The 23,604-nt window shown below is 46.4% G+C and overlaps 1 protein-coding gene across 4 annotated transcripts in view; it reads left to right on the top strand.

Moving 5' to 3' along the window:
- The window catches only part of TCF20 (transcription factor 20), a 97,097-nt gene that overhangs the window by 71,259 nt on the left and 2,234 nt on the right, over window positions 1-23,604 (top strand). The window contains exons 3-5 of one of the 4 annotated variants that reach the window (XM_082636594.1): window positions 10,541-10,634; window positions 18,655-18,704; window positions 19,783-20,853. In XM_082636594.1, the coding sequence (XP_082492720.1) occupies window positions 10,541-10,634; window positions 18,655-18,704; window positions 19,783-19,866 (228 nt within the window). In that variant the 3' untranslated portion in view covers window positions 19,867-20,853. Of the gene's footprint in view, window positions 1-10,540; window positions 10,635-18,654; window positions 18,705-19,782; window positions 20,854-23,604 lie in introns of those variants that run through there. The other 3 variants (XM_082636591.1, XM_082636593.1, XM_082636592.1) reach the window with 3 other exon arrangements.

Below are 23,604 nucleotides of genomic sequence, written 5' to 3'. Positions count from 1 at the left end.
GAGTTGAAATGGGACCAGTGGTTCTCAAACTGTATTGGAGCATCAGAATTGCCTGGAGATTTGTTGCACATTGACATGGGGCTTGAGAATTTGGATTTCTTTATCTTTTAAATTCTTTTATTGTGCTGAAATACACTTAACATAAAATTTACCATCTTAACTTTTTTTTTGTTTTTTATTGAAGTATAATTGATTTACAATATCATGTTAGTTTCAGGTGTACAGCACAGTGATTCAGTTGTACATATATATATATATATATATATATATATATATTCTTTTCCAGATTTTTTCCCTTATAGATTATTACAAAATATTGAGTATAGTTCCCTGTGCTATACAGTAGATCCTCGTTGTTTATCTATTTTGTATATAGTATGTGTATATGTTAATCCCAATGTCCTTTTTTATCCCTCCCCACCCCCCCTTCCCCCTTTGGTAACTGTAAGTTTTGGAAATAAGTTCACTTTTATCTTCCTTTTCTTTTTTTTTTTTTAAGATGCCACATATAAGCGATATCATATGATATTTGTCTGTCTCTGTCTGGTTCACTTCACTTTGTGTGGTAATCTCTAGGTCCGTCCATGTTGCTGCAAATGGCATTATTTCATTCTTTTCTGTGCCTGAGAATATTCCATTGTGTATACATACCACATCTTTATCAAGTCATCTGTTGATGAGCCTTTAGGTTGTTTCCATGTCTTGGCTATTGTAAATAGTGCTGCAGTGAATATTGGGGTGCATGTATCTTTTTGAACTATAGTTTTCTCCATATATATGCCCAGGAGTGGGATTGCAGGATCATATGGTAACTCTGTTTTTAGTTTTTTAAGGAACCTCCATACTGTTCTCCATAGTGACTGTATCAATATATATTCCCACCAGCAGTGCAAGAGGGTTCTTTTTTCTCCACACCCTCTCCAGCATTTATTATTTGTAGACTTTTTTATGATGGCCATTCTGGCCAGAGTGGGGTGGTACCTCAGTGCAGTTTTGATTTGCATTTCTCTAATAATGATGTTGAGCATCTTTTCGTGTGCCTGTTGACCATCTATATGTCTTCTTTGGAGAAATGTCTATTTAGATCTTCTGCCCATTTTTTGATTGGGTTGTTTGTTTTTTTGATATTGAGCTGTATGAGCTGTTTGTATATTTTGGAAATCCCTTGTCAGTCACATTGTTCGCAAATATTTTCTCCCATTCTGTAGGTTGTCTTTTCATTTTGTTTATGGTCTCCTTTGCTGTGTAAAAGCTTTTAAGTTTAATTTGGTCCCATTTGTTTATTTTTGTTTTTATTTCCATTACTCTAGGAGACAGATCCAAAAAGATACTGTTGCGATTTATGTCAAAGAGTGTTCTGCCTGTGTTTTCCTCTAGTGTAGTTTTATAGTATCCAGTCTTACATATAGGTCTTTAATCCAGTTTGAGTTTATTCTTGTATATGGTGTTAGAGAATGTTCTAATTTCATTCTTTTACATGTAGCTGTCCAGTTTTCCCAGCACCACTTACTGAAGAGACTGTCTTTTTTCCATTCTATATTCTTGCCTTCTTTGTCGTAGATTAATTGGCCATAGGTGCATGGGTTTATTTCTGGGCTTTCTATCCTATTCCATTGATCTATATGTCTGTTTTTGGTGCAGTACAGTACTGTTCTGATTACTGTAGCTTTGTAGTATAGTCTGAAATCAGGGAGCCTGATTCCTCCAGCTCCATTTTTCTTTCTCAAGATTGCTTTGGCTGTTCAGGCTATTTGTGTTTCCATACAAATTAAAACTTTTTTTGTTCTAGTTTTGTGTAAAATGCCATTGGTAATTGGATAGGGATTGCATTGACTCTGTAGGCTGACTTGGGTAGTATAGTCATTTTAGCAATATTGATTCTTCCAATCTGAGAAAGCAGTATATCTTACCATCTGTTTGTGTCATCTTCAGTTTCTTTCATAAGCATCTTACAGTTCTCAGAGTACAGGTCTTTTGCCTCCTTAGGTAGGCTTTTTCCTAGGTATTTTGTTCTTGTTCTTTTTGTTTGGCTGTGCCATGCAGCATGTGAGATCTTATAGTTCCTTGACCAGGGATCAAACCCATGCCCCTGAGGTGGAAGCGTGGTGTCCTAACCACTGGACCGCCAGGGAATTCCCTATTTTATTCTTTTTGATGAGATGATAAATGAGATTGTTTCCTTAATTTCTCTTTCTGATCTTTTGTTGTCAATGTATAGAAATGCAGTAGATTTCTGTGTATTAATTTTGTGTCCTGCAGCTTTACTGAATTCATTGATGAGCTCTCGTAGTTTTCTGTTAGCGTCTTTAGATTTTCTATGTATAGTATATCATCTGCAAACAGTGACAGTTTTACTTTTCCAGTTTGGATTCCTTCTGTTTCTTTTTCTTCTTTGATTGCTGTGGCTAGGACTTCCAAAACTATGTTGAATAAAAGTGGCAAGAGTGGACATCCTTGTCTTGTTCCTGATCTTAGAGGAAATGCTTTCAGCTTTTCACCATTGAGTATGATGTTAGTAGCTGTAGGTTTAACCATTTTTAAGTATTAGGTTAGCCAGAAGGTTTGTTTGTTTCTGTAAGATGGCTCTAGTAGCGCTTGGTTGTCTTTAACTTCATTCGAAACAATTTTGTTAGATTGTATTGTGACAGCTGTTGCATCAGCATGCATTTAAAAAATGACATCAAAATTGGTGAAGTTTTGTGTAGCCATTTTAATATTGAAGATGGAAGGAAAAAGCAACATTTTTGGCGTATTATGCTTTGTTATTTCAAGAAAGGTAAAAACCCAACTGAAACGCAACAAAAGATCTGTTCAGTATATGGAGAGGGTGCTGTGACTGATCAAACGTGTCAAAAATGGTTTGCAAAGCTTTGTGCTGGAGATTTCTCACTGGATGATGCTCCATGGTCAGGTAGACCAGTTGAAGTTGATAGCAATCAAATTGAGACTTTAACTGAGAACAATCAATGTTATACCATGCGGGAGATAGCCAACATACTCAAAATATCCAAATCAAGCATTGAAAATCATTTGCACCAGCTTGATTATGTTAATTGCTTTGATGTTTGGGTTCCACATAAGTTAAGCGAAAAAAACCTTCTTGACCATATTTCCGCATGCGATTTTCTATTTAAATGTAATGAAAACATTCTATTTTTAAAACAAATTGTGACAGGCGATGAAAAGTAGATACTGTACAATAATGTGGAATGGAAGAGATCGTGGGGCCAGCGAAATGAACCACCACCAACCACACCAAAGAAGTTGCATGTGGTGGGATTGGAAGGGAGTCCTCTATTATGAGCTCCTGCCGGAAAACCAAACAATTAATTCCAACAAGTACTGCTCCTAATTAGACCAACTGAAAGTGCACTCTACGAAAAGCATCCGGAATTAGTCAACAGAAAATGCATAATCTTCCATCAGGATAGCGCAAGACCGCATATTTCTTTGCTGACTAGGCAAAAAACTGTTACAGCTTGGCTGGGAAGTTCTGATTCATCCACTGTTTTCACCAGATATTGCACCTTCGGATTTCCATTTATTTCCGTCTTTACAAAATACTCTAAATGGAAAAAATTTCAGTTCCCTGGAAGACTGTAAAAGGCACCTGGAACAGTTCTTTGCTCAAAAAGATAAAAAGTTTTGGGAAGATGGAATTACAAAGTTGCCTGAAAAATGGCAGAAGATAGTGGAACAAAAGGATGCATATGTTGTTCGATAAAGTTCTTGGTGAAAATGAAAAATGTGTCTTTTATTTTTACTTAAAAACTGAAGGCACTTTTTTGCCAACCCAATACATCGTTTTTAAGTACATAGTGGTATTAAATACCTTCACATTGTTGTGTAACCATCACCACCATACGTCCCTATAACTGTTTTCACCTTGTAAAACTGAAACTCTAGGGCTTCCCTAGTGTCACAGTGGTTAAGAATCCGCCTGCCAATGCAGGGGACACAGGTTCCAGCCCTGGTCCGGGAAGATCCCACATGCCGCAGAGCAACTAAGCCCGTGCGCCACAACTACTGAGCCTGCACTCTAGAGCCCGGGAGCCACAACTGCTGAGTCCGTGTGCTACAACTACTGAAGCCCACATGCCTAGAGCCTGTGCTCTGCAACAAGAGAAGCCACCACAATGAGAAGCCCTCGCGCCGCAACTAGAGAAAGCCCGCGCACAGCGATGAAGACCCAACGCAGCCAAAAATAAATAAATTAAATAAGTTAATTTAAAAAAAATCTGTGTGCAGGTTTAAAAAAAAAACTGAAACTCTATACCCATTAAATAAGACTCCACACTTTCTCCTCCCTCCATACCATGGCAACCACCATTATACTATGATTAAATTATTCTAGATACCTCATATAAGTTGAGTCATATAGTATTTGTTTTTTGCTGACTAGCTTATTTCACTTAGCACAGTGTCCTCAAGGTTGTAGCATGTGTCAGAATTTCCTTCCTTTTTAAGAGTGAAAAATATTCCATTGTATGCATATACCATATTTCGCTTAGCCATTCATCCATCGATGGACACTTGAGTTGCTTCCACATATTAGCTATTGTGAATAATGCTGCTGTGAACATGGGTGTACAAATATTTTTCATACTCTGCTTTCATGTTGGTGGGATATATATGCAAAAGTGGACTTGCTGGATTATATGATAATTCTATTTTTAATTTTTTGAAGAACGACCATACTGTTTTCCATAGTGTTTGTACCATTTTACATTCCCACCAATAGTGCCCAAGTGTTCCCGTTTCAGCACTGTGCTTTTCTGTTTGATAGTAGTTATTTTAATGGGTGTGAAGTGGTATCTCATTTTGGTTTTGACTTGCATTTCCCTAATGATGAGTGATGTTGAGCTTTTTTTCCTTTGTTTATTGGCCATTTGTATATCTCCTTTGAAGAAGTGTCTATTCAAGTCCTTTGCCCATTGTTGAAATGGGTTGGGTTTTTTGTTTTGGTTGGGGTTTTTTTTTTGTTGTTGTTGTTATTTGGTGAAGTTTTAGGAGTTCTCTATATAGTCTGGATATTAATCCCTTATCAGATATCTGATTTTCAAATAGTTTCTCCCATCCTGTATGTTATCTTTTTACTCTGTTGCTAGTGTATTTTGATGCACAACATTTTAAAACTTTCACGAAGTCCAATTTGTCTACTTTTTGTTATGTGGGCCTTTGGTGTCATAACCAAAAAATCATTGCCAAATCCAATGTCATGAAACTTTTGTTTCATGTTTTCTTCTAAGAGTTTTATTGTTTTAGGTCTTACATTTAGGTCCTTGATCCTTTGTTAGTTGATTTTTATATATGCTGTTAGGTAAGGGTCCAGCTTCATTCTTTTGCATGTGGATATCCAGTTTTCCCTGCATCATTTGTTGAAAAGACCGTCCTTTCCCCATTGGATGATCTTGGCACCCTTTTCAAACATCATTTAACCATATATGGAAGGGTTTGTTTCTGGGCTCTCTGTTCTCTTCCATTGGTCTATATCTCTGTTTTTATGTCAGTGCTACACTGTTGACTACTGCAGCTTTGTAGTAAGCTTTGAAGTCAGAAGTATGGGTCCTCTGGCATTGTTCTTTTTCAAGATTGTTTTGGCTATTCAGGTTACCTTAATATTCCACATGGGAATTACCTGCCGGTCCAGAGGTTAGGACTCTGTGCTTTTACTGCCAAGGGCCCGGGTTCAATCCCTAGTTGGGGAACTAAGATCCTGCAAGCTGTGTGGCACAACAACAACAATAAAAAAGATTCCATATACATTTTAGGATAGGTTTTTCTATTTTTGCAAAAAACGTCGTTGGGATTTGATAGATTGCATTGACTCTGTAGGTCACCCTGTAGATCACTTTGTACACATTTTAATAACACTAAGTTTTCTAATCCATGAGCATGGGATGTGTTGCCATTTATTCATGTCTTCTTTAATTTCTTTCAGCAATGTTTTGTAGTTTTCATTGTACAAGTCTTTCATTTCCTTAGTTAATTCCTAAGTATTTTATTCTTTTTGATGCTATTGAGAATCAAATTGTTGTTGTAACTTCCTTTTCAGATTGTTCATTGTTCATGTACAGAAATGCAACTGATTTTTCTGTGTTGACTTTGTATCCTGCTACTTTGCTGAATTCATTTATTAGTTCTAGCAGGATTTTTGTTTTTTGTTGTTTTGTGATCTCTAGGGTTTTCTACATGTAAGATCATATCTTCAAACAGATAATTTTACCTTTTTCTTTCCAGTTTGGACCCCTTTTATTTCTTTTTCTTTCTTAATTGTTATGGCTAGAATTTCCAGTGCTATGGTGAATAGAAGTGGTGAAAGCAAGTGTCCTTGTTTGTTCCTCATCTTAAAAGAAACACCACTTGTCTTTTACCATTGAGTATGATAATCCTTCTCAGTTTTTTGTTTTTTTTTTTTTTTTTTTTTTTTTTTTTTTTGCTGTACGCGGGCCTCTCACTGCTGTGGCCTCTCCCGTTGCGGAGCACAGGCTCCGGACACACAGGCTCCGCGGCCATGGCTCGCGGGCCCAGCCGCTCCGCGGCATGTGGGATCTTCCGGGATCGGGGCACGAACCCGTGTCCCCTGCATCAGCAGGCGGACTCTCAACCACTGCGCCACCAGGGAAGCCCTCCTTCTCAGTTTTTCATATACGTCTTTTGTTTCCTTCTATTCCTAGTTTGTTGAGTGTTTTTATCATAAAAGGTGTTAAATTTTGTCAAATGTTTTTTCTGCATATAATGAAGTGGTCATGCATGTAGTTATTTCCCTCATGCTGTTGACGTAACGTATTACATTGATTTCTGTGTGTTGTACCATCCTTGCATTCCAGGAGTGAATCCCACCTGGTCATGGTGTTTAACCCTTTTAATGTGCTGTTGGATTCTGTTTGCTAGTGTTTTGTTGGGGATTTTTGCATCACTGTTCATAAAGGACATTGGTCTGTAGGGTTTTTGTGTCTGTGTATGTGTGTGTCTGTGTGTGTGCGCACGCACCATTTTCCGGCTTTGGTATCGGGTGATGCTGGCCTCAGTAGAATGATTTTGAAAATGTCCCCTTCTCTTCAATTTTTGGGAAAAGTTTCCCAAGGACTGGTACTAGTTCATTCTTAAATGTTTGGTAGAATTTACCAGTGAAGCCATCATCGGGTCCAAGGCTTTTCTTTTTCAGGAGGTTTTTGACTACTGATTCAATCTCCGTACTAATTATAGATCTATTCAAATCTTTATTTCTTTGTGAGTTAATCTTGGTAGGTTTTGTGTTACTGGAAATTTGTGCATTTCATCTAGATTATCCAATTTGCTAGTGTACAGTTGCTCATAGTACTCTCTTATAATCCTTTTTATTTCTGTAGAATCAATAGTAATGTCCCCGCTTGGGTTTTTCTCTACTATTCTCTGTCTGTTCTCTGTTTCATTTATTTTTGTTCTAATCCTTATTATTTCCTTCCTTCTGCTAGCTTTGGGTTTAGTTTGTTCTTCTTTTCGTAGTTCCTTAACATGTATAGTTAGGTTGCCTGCCACTTGGCTGGGAGTGGGAGATGGGCAGAATTAACTGCTGTTCACCATCCACATCTCCCCTGGAAGTTGCAGGTCTTCAACAGACTCCAGAGCTCCAGAGCAATTACATCAGACAGATTCTGCCAGTGCAGTTATTTTCCAGGTGTGGGGACAGATTCCCAGTGCTACTACTCTACAGTCTTCCCAGAATCCCAAAATTTGCATTTCGAACAAGTTCCCAGCTGATGCTGATGCTGATGCTGCTGGTCCAGGGATCACACTTTGAGAACCACTGACCTAAACTCTTTAAGGTCCTTTCTCTAAGGCCCTACCTAATAGGTCATGCAGGGTCTTTCTCCTCTGGAAGTAATATAGTAAGTTAATTGTGCTTTTTTAATTGAAAGAAGCATGCATCATTTTATTGATGTGATTTCCTGGTGAGGGATGGGTTTGCTTTCTTTATGAGAAAAATGGGGCCTGTGGGCTGGTTCAGGGCAAGAAGCTTTGAGAAGCCCTGCCGGGGGCAGAGGGGTGTGTGTTGAGGTAGGAAGGAAATGGACAGTGTTCGGATCCGAGGGTGATGACAGGGCTGCTCCACAGGTGGCTGTTTGTCAGTCTGTGTCGTGTGTCTGGCGCATGGTCATCTTGGGTCACATTTACGGAGCATTTTTGATCCAGCCACTGTTGTAAGCCTGGATTAACACATTGAACCCTCACAATATCTCTGTGAGGTAGATTGTATTACCAGGTCTACGTTTGCAGCTTGAAGAAACAAAGTTTAAGACTTTGGCCAAGAACAACACAAAGATGGTCAGTGGTAGAATCACTTACCAGGGAGTTATTTAGGTTCCAGAGCCCACATCCTTAACCTTATACAGCAGGGCCTCAAGTACTAGTTCCCTTTCTGTATCAATCAGGATATTTTGACTGCAAGTTACAGAATTAAACTAAAAAGTGATTTTTTTTTTTTTTTTAAGAAAAGTGTCCTCCCCCTTAACAAGTCTGGAGATGGGATGGTCCCGGGGTTGGTTACTTTAGTGCTAATCATGTCACAGAAATCCAGGTTCTCTCCATCCTGTCACTCTGCAGCCCTCAGCAGGTTGGGCTCTGTCTTCAGAGCTGTCCCCTTGTGGTGACAAGATGGTTGCTACAGATCTCACCATCCCCTTCTCACAGAGGTCGAGCGAGAAGATGGCCTGTTCCTGCCTTTCTGTCTTGTGTCCTTGTTAAGGGTGCAAAACTTTCCCAGAAGTCCCTTTCCCTGCAGACTTCATTACCAGAAATGCTTGACACACCCATTCCTAAATGGCCACCACTGAGATTCACCCCCCAGGGGTGTGGGGAGGGCGTGGAGCATGAGTCCTCTGGATGGCTGACCGTTCGAGGCTCCTTTAGGAGGAAGGGGTGTAATGGGAATGGATATGGGTGACCACTGAGAAATTAACCATGTTCATTCCCTCTGGTTGATGGTGAGACCTTTGTACTGAAGGTGCCCTGTGGCACTGATAAAAGCAGATAAAGTCTAGGGCTGCCCGAGAAGCTGCCAACTGTCCTTGGTTTACTCTGGGCCAAGTAGTCTTTTGTTTCTTGGCAAGGGTGTGAGGGCACATGATAAACATTTACCGGTTGTCAGCACCCAGAAGAATGTTGGTCTTCTAGGGCTGTCTTACAGCCCCGTTCCTGCTGCATTTGCCTCTGGAGGATGCCAGGCGTGGTCAGCTGGGATCAGCTCTGACCTGGAGCAGGTTACTTCCCCTTACGGTGCTTTAGGAACCTCATTTGTAGAGTGGGGATGTTGCAGGGTAGTTAGGAGGACCAAATGAGCCGCATCATTCGGGTGATGCCTGACGCGTTATTCAGGGTGAGCGTTGGGCTTTGCTGTTGGTGGCATCTGTGTGGTTTTCCATCAGCATCAGCATTAGGGAAGCTTGATCCAGCTCCCTGTCATCCTGCTCCTGCTGCTGTGAGTTGGAGGTGTTCATTCCATGGCACCGTCCAGGTGGGCTTCACTTCATTAGGTGAGGCATTCCTGACTGCTGCAGGCCTGCAAGCCACACAGACCCTGATAGGCTGACATCCCAGGCAACAGAGAAAAGAGGGAAGAGTGCCCTTTGGTCGCTTTGCCCCAGGAAGGGTGCAGTATATGTTGGGGAGCCATTTTCCACAAGTGTAACTGCTTATGGCGCACCTTTATTTTCCCTAGAATCAGGAACAAGTGTCTGTATCATTCAGGTAGCCTTAGCTGTGTGTCCTCGGCCACCAGAAGGGTCTGCATCTTTCCTCAGTAGGGCCAGTGTGGTTTTTCCAAGTACGATTATTGTTGACAGGACACAGGACTGAGCGCTCATAGCAGCTGCATCACATGATAGAGATGTGCCCCACTTTACGAAAACCTGACCGAAGAAGGAGGAGCATCTCAATTACAGAATAATGTCTCAGCCAGAAATTCATGGCAGGTTTCCTAGTGCCTTTAAAATAGGATTTGTGTGTAAAAATACCGTTTGCACACAGGAGCCCATATTTTCTGAAAAGAGAAATATACTTGTATTGGGCATTTGGGATAAGCAGAATAAAAATAAAATCTTACGAAAATAAAAACTAGAAACGAAATTCCACTTTTAATTCTAAAAGGTTTATATATAACTCTACTATCGTACCCTCTTCTCCTACCCCAGACTTCCACAACAGAAATAGATGGGCAAGATCTGTAGGCAGTTCACCATAGTGGTGAGGACTGAAGAGAGGACAGGCAGGCTCGCAGGCGGGTGGACAACGGGCACACCAAAGGCAGGGCTGGGCGCCTGTGTCTTGTTGTTTCATTTATTTGTGAACATTTGTAAGGCCTGGCCTAAAACATTACTGCTGGATCCCTTGCATGGTGTGGTCAGTGAGTGGTGGTTAGAAATTGACAGCCTGTCCTGCTGCCAGACTCCTGTAACCGCAGAGACATGCGCTGAGGTCTGACCCATGGGGTCTGGGGAAGGCCTGGGGGAGAGGGGTGAGGTTGGGATGCTGACACGCCTGACTTCTTCCTTGCTTTCAGAAATGTTCCCACTGCCAGGAGGCAGGCGCCACCTTGGGCTGCTACAACAAAGGCTGCTCCTTCCGATACCATTACCCGTGTGCCATTGACGCAGGTAAGATGGGACCACAGACCCCTTGTTCAGAGCATCTGAAGGGTAGGAAATAACATTTTGATTCTCTCTTCTTTATAGTTCTTTTTGTCTCTTCTGACCTTGTTCTGTTTGTAAATTCTGAAGGAATGCAGAGAAGATAATAAAAAGGAATTAAATGGGGTGATATTTTTTATAAATTTTATAATTCACAAAAGATTTACCTATTTAAGTGTACAATTAAATGATTTTTACCATTATATTCACAGAGTTGTGCAAGCACAATCACAATTAATTTTAGAGCATTTTCTTCACGTCTTAAACTACTACCTGTTGGTGGTCTCTCTCCCTCACCCCCAGCCCCTGGCAACTACTAATCTACTTTCTATCTCTGTGGATTTGCCTTTTCTGGCCATTTCATGTAAATGGAATCACAGAATATGTGGTCTTTGTGATGGGTTTCGTGTGACTTAGCTTCCTGTTTCTCTGGTTTATCCACATCGCAGCATGTGTCAGTACTTCATTGGTTTTATTTTCTAACAATATTTTATTGTAAGGATATACCATATTTTATCATTCTTCAGTTGATGCATGTTTAGGTTTTCCACTTTTGTATTATTATACAATAATAATACAAAATAATGCTGCTATGAACATTCACAGACAAGTCCTTGTGTGGACTAAATGTTTTCATTTCTCTTGGGTATAAACCTAGGAGTGGAATTACTGGGTCATATGGTAACTCTGTGTTTAACCGTTTGAGGAACTGTCAGACTGTCTTCCAAAGTGGCGGCACCATTTTACATCCCTCCAGCAGTGTGTGAGGGTTCCGGTTTCTCCACATCATCACCAACACTTGTTTTTATGTCTTTTTTATTATGGCCATCCCAGTGGGCAAGTAGTGGTATCTCACTGTGATTTGAGTTTGCACTTCCCTGACAGCTAATGATATTGAGCATCTTTGGTGAAGTTCAGTTTATCTGTTTTTCTTTTGCCACTTATGCTCTTTGTTGCTTGTTGCTTTTCTTATATTTAAGAAGCCATTGCATAATCCAAAATCACAAAGATTTATGCCTATGTTTTCTCCTAAGAGTTTTATAGTTTTAGCCCTTACACAGGTCTTTGATCCATTTTGAGTTAATTTTTGTATGTGGTGTGAAGTAGGGGTCCAGTTCATTTCTTTCCATATGGATTCCAGTTGTCCCAGCACCATTTGTAGAAAAGACTACTCTTTTCTCATTCTATGACCTTTGTCGAAAACCAGTTGACCACAGATGTATGGACCTATTTCTGGACTCTCTCCAGTACCACACCGTCTTGTTTACTGTAGCTCTGTAGTAGATTTTGCAATTGGGAAGTGTGAATCCTCCGACTTCGTTCCTTTTTTTCAAGATTGTTTTGGCTATTCTGGGTCCTTTGCTGTTCTGTATGAATTTTAGGATCAGCTTATCCATTTCTGAGGGGGGCGGGATTGCACTGAATCTGCAGACCAGGTTAGGGGTTGTCACCATCTTATAAAAAAAAAATAGTGTGTCCTCCAACCTGTGATCATGGGGTGTCTGTCTTTCCATTTACTTCAGTTTTTAATTTCTTTCAACAGTGTTTTGTAATTTTCAGAGTACACATTTTGCACCTTTTTTGTTAAATTTATTCCTAAGTATTTTATTATTTTTGGTGTGGTTATAAATGGAATCATTTTCTTAATTCCATTTTCAGATTGTTCACTGTGAGTGTATAGAAATATAATTGATTTTGGTGTATTGATCTTGTATCCTGGAACTTTGCTCCACTCACTGATCAGTTCTAATACTTGTTTAGTGGATTTCTATATGCAAGGTATGTCATCTGTGAGTAGATTGTTTTACTTCTTCCTTTCCAATCAGATGCCTTTTCTTTTCTTTGCCTAGTTGCCTGGCTAGACCTTCTAGATAATGTTGGATAGAAGTGGCAAGAGCTGGGACTTCCCTGGCAGTCCAGTGGTTAAGACTTCACCTTCTAGTGCAGGGGGTGCGGTTCGATCCCTGATCGGGGAACTAGGATCCCACATGCCTCGAGGCCAAAAAAACAAAACATAAAACAGAAGCAATATTGTAACAAATTCAATAAAGACTTTAAAAATGGTCCACAGCCAAAAAAAAAGAAGTGGCAAGAGCTGACATCCTTGTCTTGTTTCTGGCCTATTATGATGATAGCTGTGGGCTTTTCATAGCTTTCTTGACGCAACTGAAGAGGTTCCTTTCTATTCCTAGTTTGTTGTGTGTTTTTATCGTGAACTGGTGTTGGGTTTTGTCAAACCTTTTTTCCAGGTCTCTGGAGATGATCAGAGCAGTGTTTTGCAGTGTGATAACTGTTGAAAGAAGGACACCATTTGTCTGAGAAGCGCCATCCAATGAGCAATGCAGAAGACTGGAGTTCTGACTCAGAGCTTCAAGCAGCCTGGGAAATCCTCTTTCTTCCTCCTGACTTTTGGCTTTTTGTTGATTGTTTTCACCAGTTACTTTTTGAGCATCAGATGGGTCTGAGACCTTCACCTAGCAGGTTCTCATGCTTTCAGTCAGGATGGAGGAAGAGAAAATGGGAAGACAAACAAGAGTGCTCAAGTGGCCTGGTGGCTGACCAGGTGATGGGAGCAGGTACAGAGGCGTAAAGCACATGGAGTCGGATCCGACAGGCGTGGGAGGAATCTGAGTTCCTCTCGACCACCCTTCCTCCCAGCGCTCCTGACGTTTGCTTAAGCGCATCCCCCTGCCTTTCACATCCTTCTCGTTGCCCCTCCTTTCCTCTTCCCTCTTTTCTTTCCAGGTTTCTGTAGGGGGTGCAGCTAAAAAGACCAAGAAAGGGAATTCCCTGGTGGTCCAGTGGTTAGGATTTCGGGCTTTCACTGCTGGGGGCCTGGATTTGATCCCTGGTCAGAAACTAAGATCTTGCCAAGCCACACAGTGTGGCAAAAAAAAAAAAAAAGAAAGGTACAGAAAGATGATGCTTATGCCAAAGTTAGATGCTCACGAAAGTTTGTTTGCATGTGCTGAAGGGCAGCTGGTGGCCAGGGTGCCGTGTGACCAGAGGGATAAGTGGGCAGTAAGAAGAGAGCCTTGAGGGCTTCCCTGGTGGTGCAGTGGTTAAGAATCCGCCTGCCAATGCAGGGGACACAGGTTCGAGCCATGGTCCGGGAAGATCCCACATGCCATGGAGCAACTAAGCCTGTGCGCCACAACTACTGAGCCTGCGCTCTAGAGCCTGCGAGCCACAACTACTGAGTCCGCGTGCTACAAGTACTGAAGCCCGAGCGCCTAGAGCCCATGCTCCGCAGCAAGAGAAACCACCACAATGAGAAGCCCGCACACCACAACGAAGAGTAGCTCCCGCTCACCGCAACTAGAGAAAGCCCGCATGCAACAACGAAGACCCAACACAGCCAAAAATAAATAAATAAATAAATTTATTAAATTTAAAAAATAAAGAAAGAAGAGAGCCTTGAAATGTCAGTTCAGGGAGTTTGGGTTTCATTCTGTCCCTTCCATCCTCTGTCCTCCTCTGCATGTTTACTTGTTGAGTCTGAGCTGTAACTCACCCGGGGTCGCGGTCTGGCATGTTCTATAGAACAGCCGTTAAATCCTCTTTCAGAAGCCCAACCACTGCCTTTTCTCATTTCCATGACACCGCCCAGGGTTACATCAGAACCTTTTTGTTTCTTTTTCTAGTTTAAGCTTCATGGTTTTTAATGAAGATGTTCAAGTTCTGGGTTTTCGGCAGTTGTGTGTAACTCTTTTGTGGGGAATGCTGCAAGCATTGGCTTTCCCTGTCGGTGGGCGGTGAGAGGTGGTCTCCTGCATGGAGGCTCTACCCGGCAGCCTGAGGTGAGCAGCAGGCAGGTGCCTTGTCCCCCGAGCGAGCGTGCTCCCTGTGTGCACACAGGGCACCTGCCTCCAGGTACAGTTTCTCCAGGGGTTGAGTGGAGTTGCTCGGTAGAACTTGGCTGCAGTGAGGGAATGTTCTAGATCTGTACTCTCCAATACAGTAGCCACAAGCCATGTGTGACCATTGAGCACTTGGAAGGTGGCTAGTGGGAATGAGGGACTGAGCTTTTTCTTTCGTTTAGACTCCCATGGCCATGTTCAGCTGGCCGCTGGAACGCCCTGCTCTAGCCCAGGCGCTGGGGGTTCTTCGGGACAGGCACTGGGCTCTCCTCCCTCAAGTGGAGGCCCTCCAGCGCGCACCGCCAGCAGTGAAGCAGGGCCTGCTCTACCAGCTGAGTGTTAGGGAGCAAAGGCTGCCCGGATACGTTGGTGATATCTCTGTTTGGCAGAAGTTGGTGGCCGAGTGTCCAGGGAGAGGACGGCTGTCTGGGTCGGGGCCTTGGCCCTCTGGCTTTGCTGTCCCAGCTGCTGCAAACTGCTCCTCCATGCGGAGCTGGGACCAAAGAAGCAGCTTAACAAGGTGACCGTGTCTTTGTTGGTCTCTTGGATGACCTGAGTCACAGTGACCCGGAGCCTGCACTGCTCTGTGTAGCTTGATGCTTGTATTTATCCCACACAGTCTTCTCAGGAATTCTGTTCTATATGTAATGGATCTTTGTATCCAGGAAAGGCATTCATTGATTGACTTTCTTTCTAGTTATAATAAAAATAAGTCCCTGAGTTTGAGTCCCCCATCTCTGTATGGAGCAAGGAACAGTTTGGCATTTTCATCTCTGCCCTGCTGCCAGCTGCCCAAACCTTAAAGAGCTGTTCATAACAAAGGGAAAACTTTTATCACCGGGGACATCTCCATGGAAACATGAGGATCTGTGGCTCCTGCAGCGTTTCCCCTTCCTAATAGTGATTGCACATTTGTGACATCACAGTTTGCTCTGTTGTGCTGCTTGTTATGTCACAGGCATAGGATTTGTCTCCAGGTGGGAGAATGCAGTAATAAGAACATGAGCGCTGTTTAAAAAAAAAAAAAAAGATTTAATGTATTTAATGCAATAAGCCACAACAATTAATACCAAAGGAAAAAAGAGCTGTGGTAGCTCATTTATAATCCCACTGTGCATATAGAATCTTGCCTAGAGGGGCTTTTTCTTTTACCCTCATGAGGAAACGCAGCTGGGAATTTCACTTCTGTAGCCACCCTTCCAGCAGCATTTTAAAGCTGCTCTCTCCACTGCTGACTTTGATCTTGCGGCAGTGGGTTCAGAGCCCCAGATGGGTCATACGAAAGAACTGGTGGTCTGGCCTCTCCCTGGAGAGGAGCTCTCTGCACCACAGGGCCTTGCTTCTGCCTTCTTATTCCCCTCCTTCGGCCCCAGGAGCTGAGGCTGCCTCTCAGCGAGGTGGGGTGAGGCTGGCGGGTCCCTGAGTCCCAGCCTGGATTTTGCCATTATGAGTACTAAGCGTAGCTCTGAGGAGACTGTAGCTGAGTTGGAGACTGTCGGGGCCTGGCAGATCCAAAGGACGCTAGACATCCTTTCGTTTTCTCCCTTCCCCGGCTCACCATCCTCAGCATGGGGTATATATGGGTGCATGTGGGTATCTGAAGTGCCACATAGCTTGTTATGAGGAGCTCAGCAGAGTCCTCTACCTTTAAGCCTAAAGAGAGGACTCAGAGTGGAACGCTGTTCTGGGGTGCTGACGTTTGTGTCTGGAAGCCACCCTGCCGACTAGACAACCTGGTGAGTCTCTTCCAGCCAGCATGATGATCCAGCCGTTGACTCTGACCTCACTGTGGGGAAGTGCTGACCAGGCCCTCTGCACAGTGCGGGATGTTGCCAGGGGCTTAAAGGAATCAGACGAGAGGCTGGCGGGCCGGCAGTGTGGGGCCAGGCGCCTGTCCAGAGCCCTCAGGAGAGCTTTTACTGCACTTCCTGCCACTCTTGGCTCTTGCCCAGCAGAGCCTGGCTGGAGGCAGCCCAGGAGAGGCTCCCCGGCCCCTTGCAGGTGTCTAAGCCCTCCAGCTGTGGTTCTCGCCCTGCCAGGAACAGGAAGTGCGGTTCCTGATGGCCGGTGGGCATGACGAGAACGGGGACAGCCTCTGCCTGCTCGGGAGGCCTAGCCAAAAGGTGCACCCTGTCTCGTAGATTCATTTCGGAGACTTCCATCCCCAGAAGTACCTGGCATTAGTTCCAAGTTGCCTTTAGTGTTTACTTACATTGTTTTATTTCTTCTTTTTAACTTTGAGGGAACATGTTTCCTAACTTTAAGCATGTTTTACTAATGGTCCATCACAGCTGGTCACTGTTCCGTGGCAGTGAGGGGCCCTGAGCCACCTCTGCCTTTCTGATGCATCTTTTCCAGCTAACACGGCCCCCTCCTTATTTCTGTAAACCGCTGTGGTGTAAGGGTGGCCTTCCCCCCTCCGCGTGGCCTGTGCCGTTTCTCTTCGGCCCAAACTGTAGGCTCTGCCAGCATGCGCTGCTGCCTCAGTCCAGGTAAGGAGAAGGTGCTTCTTCCCCGGAGCTCCAGCTGTCCGTCTCCTGCTGTTCGTGAGCTCTCTGGCACGTGGGAGCAGCAGGAGCCTCGGTCACACCATGTACTTGTGGGTTTTAAATTAACACGTTTCATTTACTGCCTCGCTGTTTGCTTGGAGGAGGGAGGGGATGGGGATGCAAAGGTTAGCAGGACTTGCTGTTTCTTGTGCCCCGAGGCTTGCCCCAGGCTCGCCCCGGGAACTGTGAAGACTAAACCCGTCTGACCCTAGAGATTCTAGGACTCCAGAAGGGGAGGTGGCTTAGCCGAATTATGCAAGGGTCTTTATTTAAGATTATAGAGGACCTCAAAAGTTTCCATTTGTGTGCTCCCTTGCTTATTACTGTTTCACTTGAAATCTGTGGGTACACAGGCCGCTAATCTGGACCTCACTTTATTTTTTTTTATTTATTTTTATTAGTTTCTGCTTTATACCAAAGTGAATCAGTCATACATATACATCTGTTCCCACATCCCTTCCCTCTTGCGTCTCCCTCCCTCCCACCCTCCCTATCCCAAACGTAAGGTAGATAGATAGTGGGAAGCAGCTGCATAGCACAGGATGGACCTCACTTTAAACCTGAGTAGAACTGGAAATTTAACAAGGCTGAGTACCACGGCCGCCTCCCGCCTTGGTGCCTGGGAGCTCTCTGCGAATATGTGATCAATAGTTATTAACATTCTGCCACTGCGTCCCGCACCAGCGACCTGGTTGTCCGTCTCCGGGAGCTGTGGTGTGCAGAGTGAGCTCGTTAAGTCGGTTTCCTCGCCCTGCTCCGCGCACGACGCTTGTGCCGCAGAGCACAACGCCCCTGGAGGCAGGTGCGCATCCTTGCCGTCCTGGAGGATGTGTCACCACCGTGTTAACAGTTGGAATGAGTGATTTTCCTCCAAGGATTAATCGCCCCCTCGTGGGATTTCACATTCCTCTGAAGCATTTAGCAGGGATTATGGAGCTTCTGCAGTGTGTCCATGGGTTGTGTGTGGGGCAAGGGTGGCAGCGGGGCTCATGGGCCTGGCCTCCTTGCTGTCTCTGACCTGTGACTCTCCACGGAGGAGAAAAGATGCCTCCAGATTCAAAGTGTTTTCACAAAGAAGCTTTGGCGTGGGCCTGTGGAATGGCCTTAGCCTAAGATAAGGAATTTTTAAAATAACATTTATTGGAGATTGTTTCTGATGATTAGAATAATAGGATATGATCATGGAAATACAGAAAAAGTAAAATTAAAATTACCTATAATCTTACTATCCAAAGAGAACCACTGTCATATTTTGGTAGATTTCCTTTGTCCTTTTTTATGCATATAAAATATTTTGGTAAAATTGGGATTGTACTTGTACATTTATGTATCCTGGTTTTTTGAGCAATTTGCATCGTGTTCACTATTCTGAAACGTTTAATGTTGGACTGACATTCCACCATGTTGAGGTGCCATAGCTTATTTGGGGGTGTCTTGCGTGTTTTCCTATTAGAAATCATAGTGTGGAGACCTCTCATCTCCATGTGTGACCCTGTCTGTCCTGGCCAGCATGGCCCCATGCCCCTCAGGCTGTGCCGCACGCCAGGCTCCTCCTGACTGTCCCCTTCTGTCTTGCAGATTGTTTGCTCCATGAGGAGAACTTCTCGGTGAGGTGCCCCAAGCACAAGGTGAGTCAGAGCCTGCAGGACTTGGGGGTGGTGGCGGGGCTCCTCCTGAAAGACCTGGAGACCAGACATTGCAGGGTCACGGCCACACCGCCAGGGCCCGGGCTGCCGGGCTGCCGGGCTGCCGAGCACTCCTGGCCCCAGGGGGGCCGAGATGCACATGGGAGGGAGCCCCGTGGCCTGGGGTCGGCACCCATGGAGTGGCACAGCTGGGGAGAAAGGTGTTTGTCTGTTAAGAGAAATTGGAAGAGAAACACACAAAACTCCTGGTTTCCCCCGCAGTTGAGTGGAACCCCAGATCACAGATCGGCGTGAGGTGAGATTGGTTGTAGGTCTAGGTACATAAGCAGAAGTGTCTTCCCAGACTAAAGAGAGTTGACTCCAGGCTTTTGGGGAAACTCACAGACAGTCTCTCCTCCAGGTTTTACTTCAGCCGAAGCAGCCAGTGGTGCCTGCAGCTGATTGAGGAGGTGGTCTCTTGGTCACCTCTTAAATTTAGGAAAGGAACGAAGATGGGGGCGGGGGTGTGTGTGAATGGCCTGTTTCCAAGACACCATATGCGTGTGTGGAGACGGGAGGGCGTGGAGAGAGGGACCCCAGGGAAGGACTGGGATGGTGGAGACCCACCACCTGGCAGTCCCTGCAGCGGCAGCTCTCCTCCGGCTGAGGTCACACTGACCCCTGGTGGCCACTGGTGCTCACAGTCTTCAGTCTCTAAGTGGGGCCAGAAAGTACTAGAAAGAGGTCGTCCTGACAGGTCTGCCCTCAAAATGCTTCTGAAAGATGCTTACTTATGCTTTTCTTTAACAGTTATTTCCCAATATGGATCATAGGATCTTACAATTTTCTCTCCCATTTTTTACTTAGTTTACATGTTTTTATTTTTAAAAACTTCCCTTTTTTAATGGTCACAGTTTACCTCAGAAGACCCTGTCTGAGTATCTCCTGTTTGTCACTCAGCACTGACTCTGCTTTTTCTTTCCTTTTCCATGTGCGTTCCTCTCCTCACCTCCGCCTGCCCTGACCCCCACGCTCGTTCTCTGTCCTTCCTGTCCTGTCTCCTTGGCTTTGCCGGCATCAGCCTCCCCTCCCGTGCCCTATCCCCGCCTTGCAGAACAAGACAGCGAAAGGCAGCCTCAGCACAGAGCAGTCGGAGCGGGGGTGAGGGGGGCAGTGTGCTCGTGGGAATGGAAAGTACAGCAAGCACAGGTGAGTCGGGGCCGCCACCCCTGCCGGACTCCGAGGGGGTGTCGGGGCCTCTGCCTCCTGCTTGCCCCGGGCCAGGCTGCCCCACCGGCATTTAATCGCATGGACTGCCATCACCAAGTGGATACAATGTCTTTCCATCTGTTGCTCAGCTCCCCAGAATACATGTGGAAAGGTGGCATGGGGCTTTAAAATGGTCCCATCCTCCGCTGGGGTTCAGGCCTTGTGTGTGGAGTCCCTGGGGGCTTCGGGGACGGAGCCTCTGGCGGGGCGGCTCTCCTGCCAACAGCCCTCGCTCTTTCCCTGTCTCAGAAAGGCTTCTCACCAGAGGCCTCTTCTTAATTTACTTAACATCTCTAAAGCTTATGATGGGTTCTCCTTTGAAAAACAAAAAATACCTCAGGTTTTGTTTTTTGAAATCTTTTTTTTTCCCCCAGGTCTATGAAGGATTCCTTTTCCTAGAAGTACAAAGGGAAGGAAAATCCCCTCAACGATTTAGTAGACTTTAGCATCCCACTTAACTTTACTTTTTAAAATCTCAGAAGGTTGAGTTGTGCTTTTTGTGAGTGTGTCTGGGGGCTCGTGGTCCGGGCTGGCAGTGTGTGCCTGTGAGAGCAGGATTATGGGACTTGGGTCTCTAGAAGCAGCAGGCCTGCAGTGCTCCCACTGCCTTCCTCACCCGCCCCGTCCTCACTGAGCAAAACAGATCATGAGAAGAAAAACCAAAATGTAACTTGGGGCACTTGCTTCTACAGGATGGGGTGGGGGGCTGGTTGTCTCAGAACTGTTCGTTAAGGGATTATTTCTCTGCAAGTGAGGGCGTCTGTGTTTACTCCAGACGGCTGAGACCCACACAGGTGTGCTAGGCCTGGCTCTCTGGGGCAGCAAGCACCATGTGCCTGAGTCTCTGTGGAATGTTCCCTCCCCCTTGTTACAAGTCGGGGTTGGGGGTGTCTGCCTTTCTCTGGAATACCTAACAGTAATTTGAGGAAGAAACAGAATTCACCTCAGAATGTGGCAGTTTTCATCTGGGAAGTCATCTGCTTCTTAGGTGGGTGCCGGTACTGACCTCCAGAGAAGGCCCCTGTGCTGAGGGATGAGTGTCTGGGGCCAGTGGGGGTTACAGTGCTTCCTGAGGGGCTGTCGAGTGAGGACTTTGCACTCACACTTTTCTGTCTTGCTCTTCCAGGGAGTCGGGCTGGGAGTGGAGCGAGCAGAGCAGGGCGGGAGGGTGGTCCTCGCACGGAGCCCCACGCACGTCTAGAACCCGCGGGGGCCACTGACCCTCAGGGCAGGCAGCAGTCGGGGGGGTTTTCAGGACTGTTTCTGTCGGCCCGTCTTCTGTGTCTAGGCGGCTCTGCCACCTTCCTGGCCCAGGTGGTCAGGGCTGGGTTGTATAGGAGACCACATGGAATGTTCCTGGAAGTGTCCGGGAAGAGCCAGTTAGGGAGAGAACCGTTGGTTACTCAGTGCCTTTTGTTCCCGTCCTGGAATCCCAGCCCGTGTTTGAGAAAAAGAAGAACGCTGGGCCCTGGGCCTGGTGGGCAAATCTCCTCTTGGAAATTTTAATTTTGTTCATCACGCTTTTCTCTCTGTTCATTCTTGGGCTCTGTCAGCTGGCAGAGCCCTCGGCTCTCGTGGGACAGTAAGCTTCATAGTTCATTCCTCAGAAGGTTGGTGTTCTCGTTCCTGTTTATACAGAAGAAATGAGGCACTGAGCGATTAAGTGGTGTGTCCCTCGGTTTGGGGTCGTTTCGAGTCTGTTGAGGTCAGACCTTCACCTCTTGGAGGGAAGGAACGCACATGCGCCTCTGGTCTCGTCCACCTGAACTGCTTGTCATCGAGTGCTTCCCCGCGAGGCTGGAGCCGTCGTCCTGGGTTCGCGGTTCAGCAGTCACGTTGTGGGCCTTCACTGTCAGCCCTCTGCAGACTGTGCGGAAGCCCCAGTGATTGGGGACAGAGACGCAGCCCCCCACCTCAAGGAGCATTCATCTCAGTGTCCGTGCTGAGGACACAGAGCCACCATCGTTGGGTCTCCCGACAAGGTGGGGAAGGGACAGTGATTGTACACGTGAGTTCTGGTTCGTGGTGCCCCACTTTCTCACCCAGAGCGGTGTGGAAAGTGCTGTGTGAGCAGGATCAGGCACTTAATGTCTCTGTGCTTCAGTTTACCTTCTATAAAAAGGGGGATAGCAATGGCCAACCCTGTGAGGATTCAGTTAAGAAATGCCTCCACCGTGCCCAGCGCAGCCTGGCCTGGGGTGCAGTGTCAGCAAGTGCTGGGCGCACTGCCCTCTCAGCCATGCCCGGGAGGAGCAGGAGGTTCAGAGCTGCAAACCGGACCCTGCAGCTGCCCTGTCTGGCAGAAAACCCCAGGGCTGGGGCGAGGAGATGAGAGTTCTAATCTCCTGCCACCACGTGAGATACCTGGCGCTTGTCCCTCACCAGGCCAGCAGTGCCGCAGAGGACAGGTCCTCGGGCAGCCGTCAGTGGGCCGCCTCCTCCCAGCTCTTGTGGATGAGGGAGCCGTGTGGCCAGCCTGTGCTGCCCTCTCCCCGTGCTGAAGCCTCCCTGGCTCAGGGCAGTGAGTGGGCAGGGCTCTGACCGCGGAACCCCGCCCCCGGTCTTCCATTCTCATCTGAGTAAACAAGGAGACCCACCCCCCAGGTCTCCTGATCCAGTGGGCAGGAAGCAGTAACCTCCATCCATCTGCTGCCTTGTCCTGGGTGCCAGGGGGTGCCAGCTGCACACAGCAGCCTCTCTGCCCTGGAGCTGGGCCTTCCCGAGCAGTTTCCGTGGTCAGAACGTCACACAGCTGGCCCGCGTATGAACAGCGTCATGTCCCGGGGCTCCCCTTCCCTCCCACCCCAGCAGCCCCTCACTGCCTCCCACAACTGCAGCTGCAGAGGTTCCCGTCCCCAGTAGGACTAAGTCCAGGCTGCTCAGCACGCCTCTGAGCTTCCTCCTGCGGAGCTCCCTGGGCTGGAGCGCTGTGCCTCCGTCTCTTCTCTGGGTCTCAGCTTCAGTGTCACTTCCTCACGTCAGCCCTCCAAGTCCCCTTGTCCCCACTCTGCAGCCTTCCTGGCATCACCACAATCTCGAGTCATTTGTGTGTTCACGTATTGTCTGCATCTCCACTAGACTGTCTGCCCGGTCCTCAGGGGCCGCTGTCTGTGTCCCGTCGTGCACTGGCCGGAGGGGGCACACGGCAGTCCCTGTCCTCGCAGGGCGGACGGCCGAGTTAAATAGAGGAGCACCTGCAGCGCAGGGAGGAGAGTGCTGACCTGACGGCGCCCGGGTGGGTACAGGTTGAGGACAAGGCCACCCTCCACACCCTGGCCAGGTCCCGTGGGGCTGAGGGGGTGCCACCTAGCCGCAGGTGGAGGGGGCAGCTTGGCATCAGATGCGGGAGGATTTGGAGGACAGACTGACCTGGCCCAGGTTCAGGCCACGGAGGTGAAGCTGAAGGGCAGCAGGAAGGAGGGTGACGAGGGCGGGGGTGTTGGAAGGCTTTGGCCCAGCATGAAGTCCCGTTCGCCGGCAGTTGCCTTTTTACAGAGAAGAGTGCAGGTCCTCAGCACAGAGGGCCGCCCGCTCGCTCACTGGCGCGGCGGCTCCACTCCTGCTCCGTGGCTCTGCCTGGGGTGCTGCCTTCTCAGCCATGTCCTGTGCGTTTGGATGGGGCCCACAACAATGG

This window comes from Mesoplodon mirus, assembly GCF_964341445.2.
Source record: "Mesoplodon mirus genome assembly, chromosome: 11".
Taxonomy (NCBI): domain Eukaryota; kingdom Metazoa; phylum Chordata; class Mammalia; order Artiodactyla; family Ziphiidae; genus Mesoplodon; species Mesoplodon mirus.
Note: the sequence above shows the minus strand (reverse complement) of the source record. Positions and strands in the feature narration are given on the sequence as shown.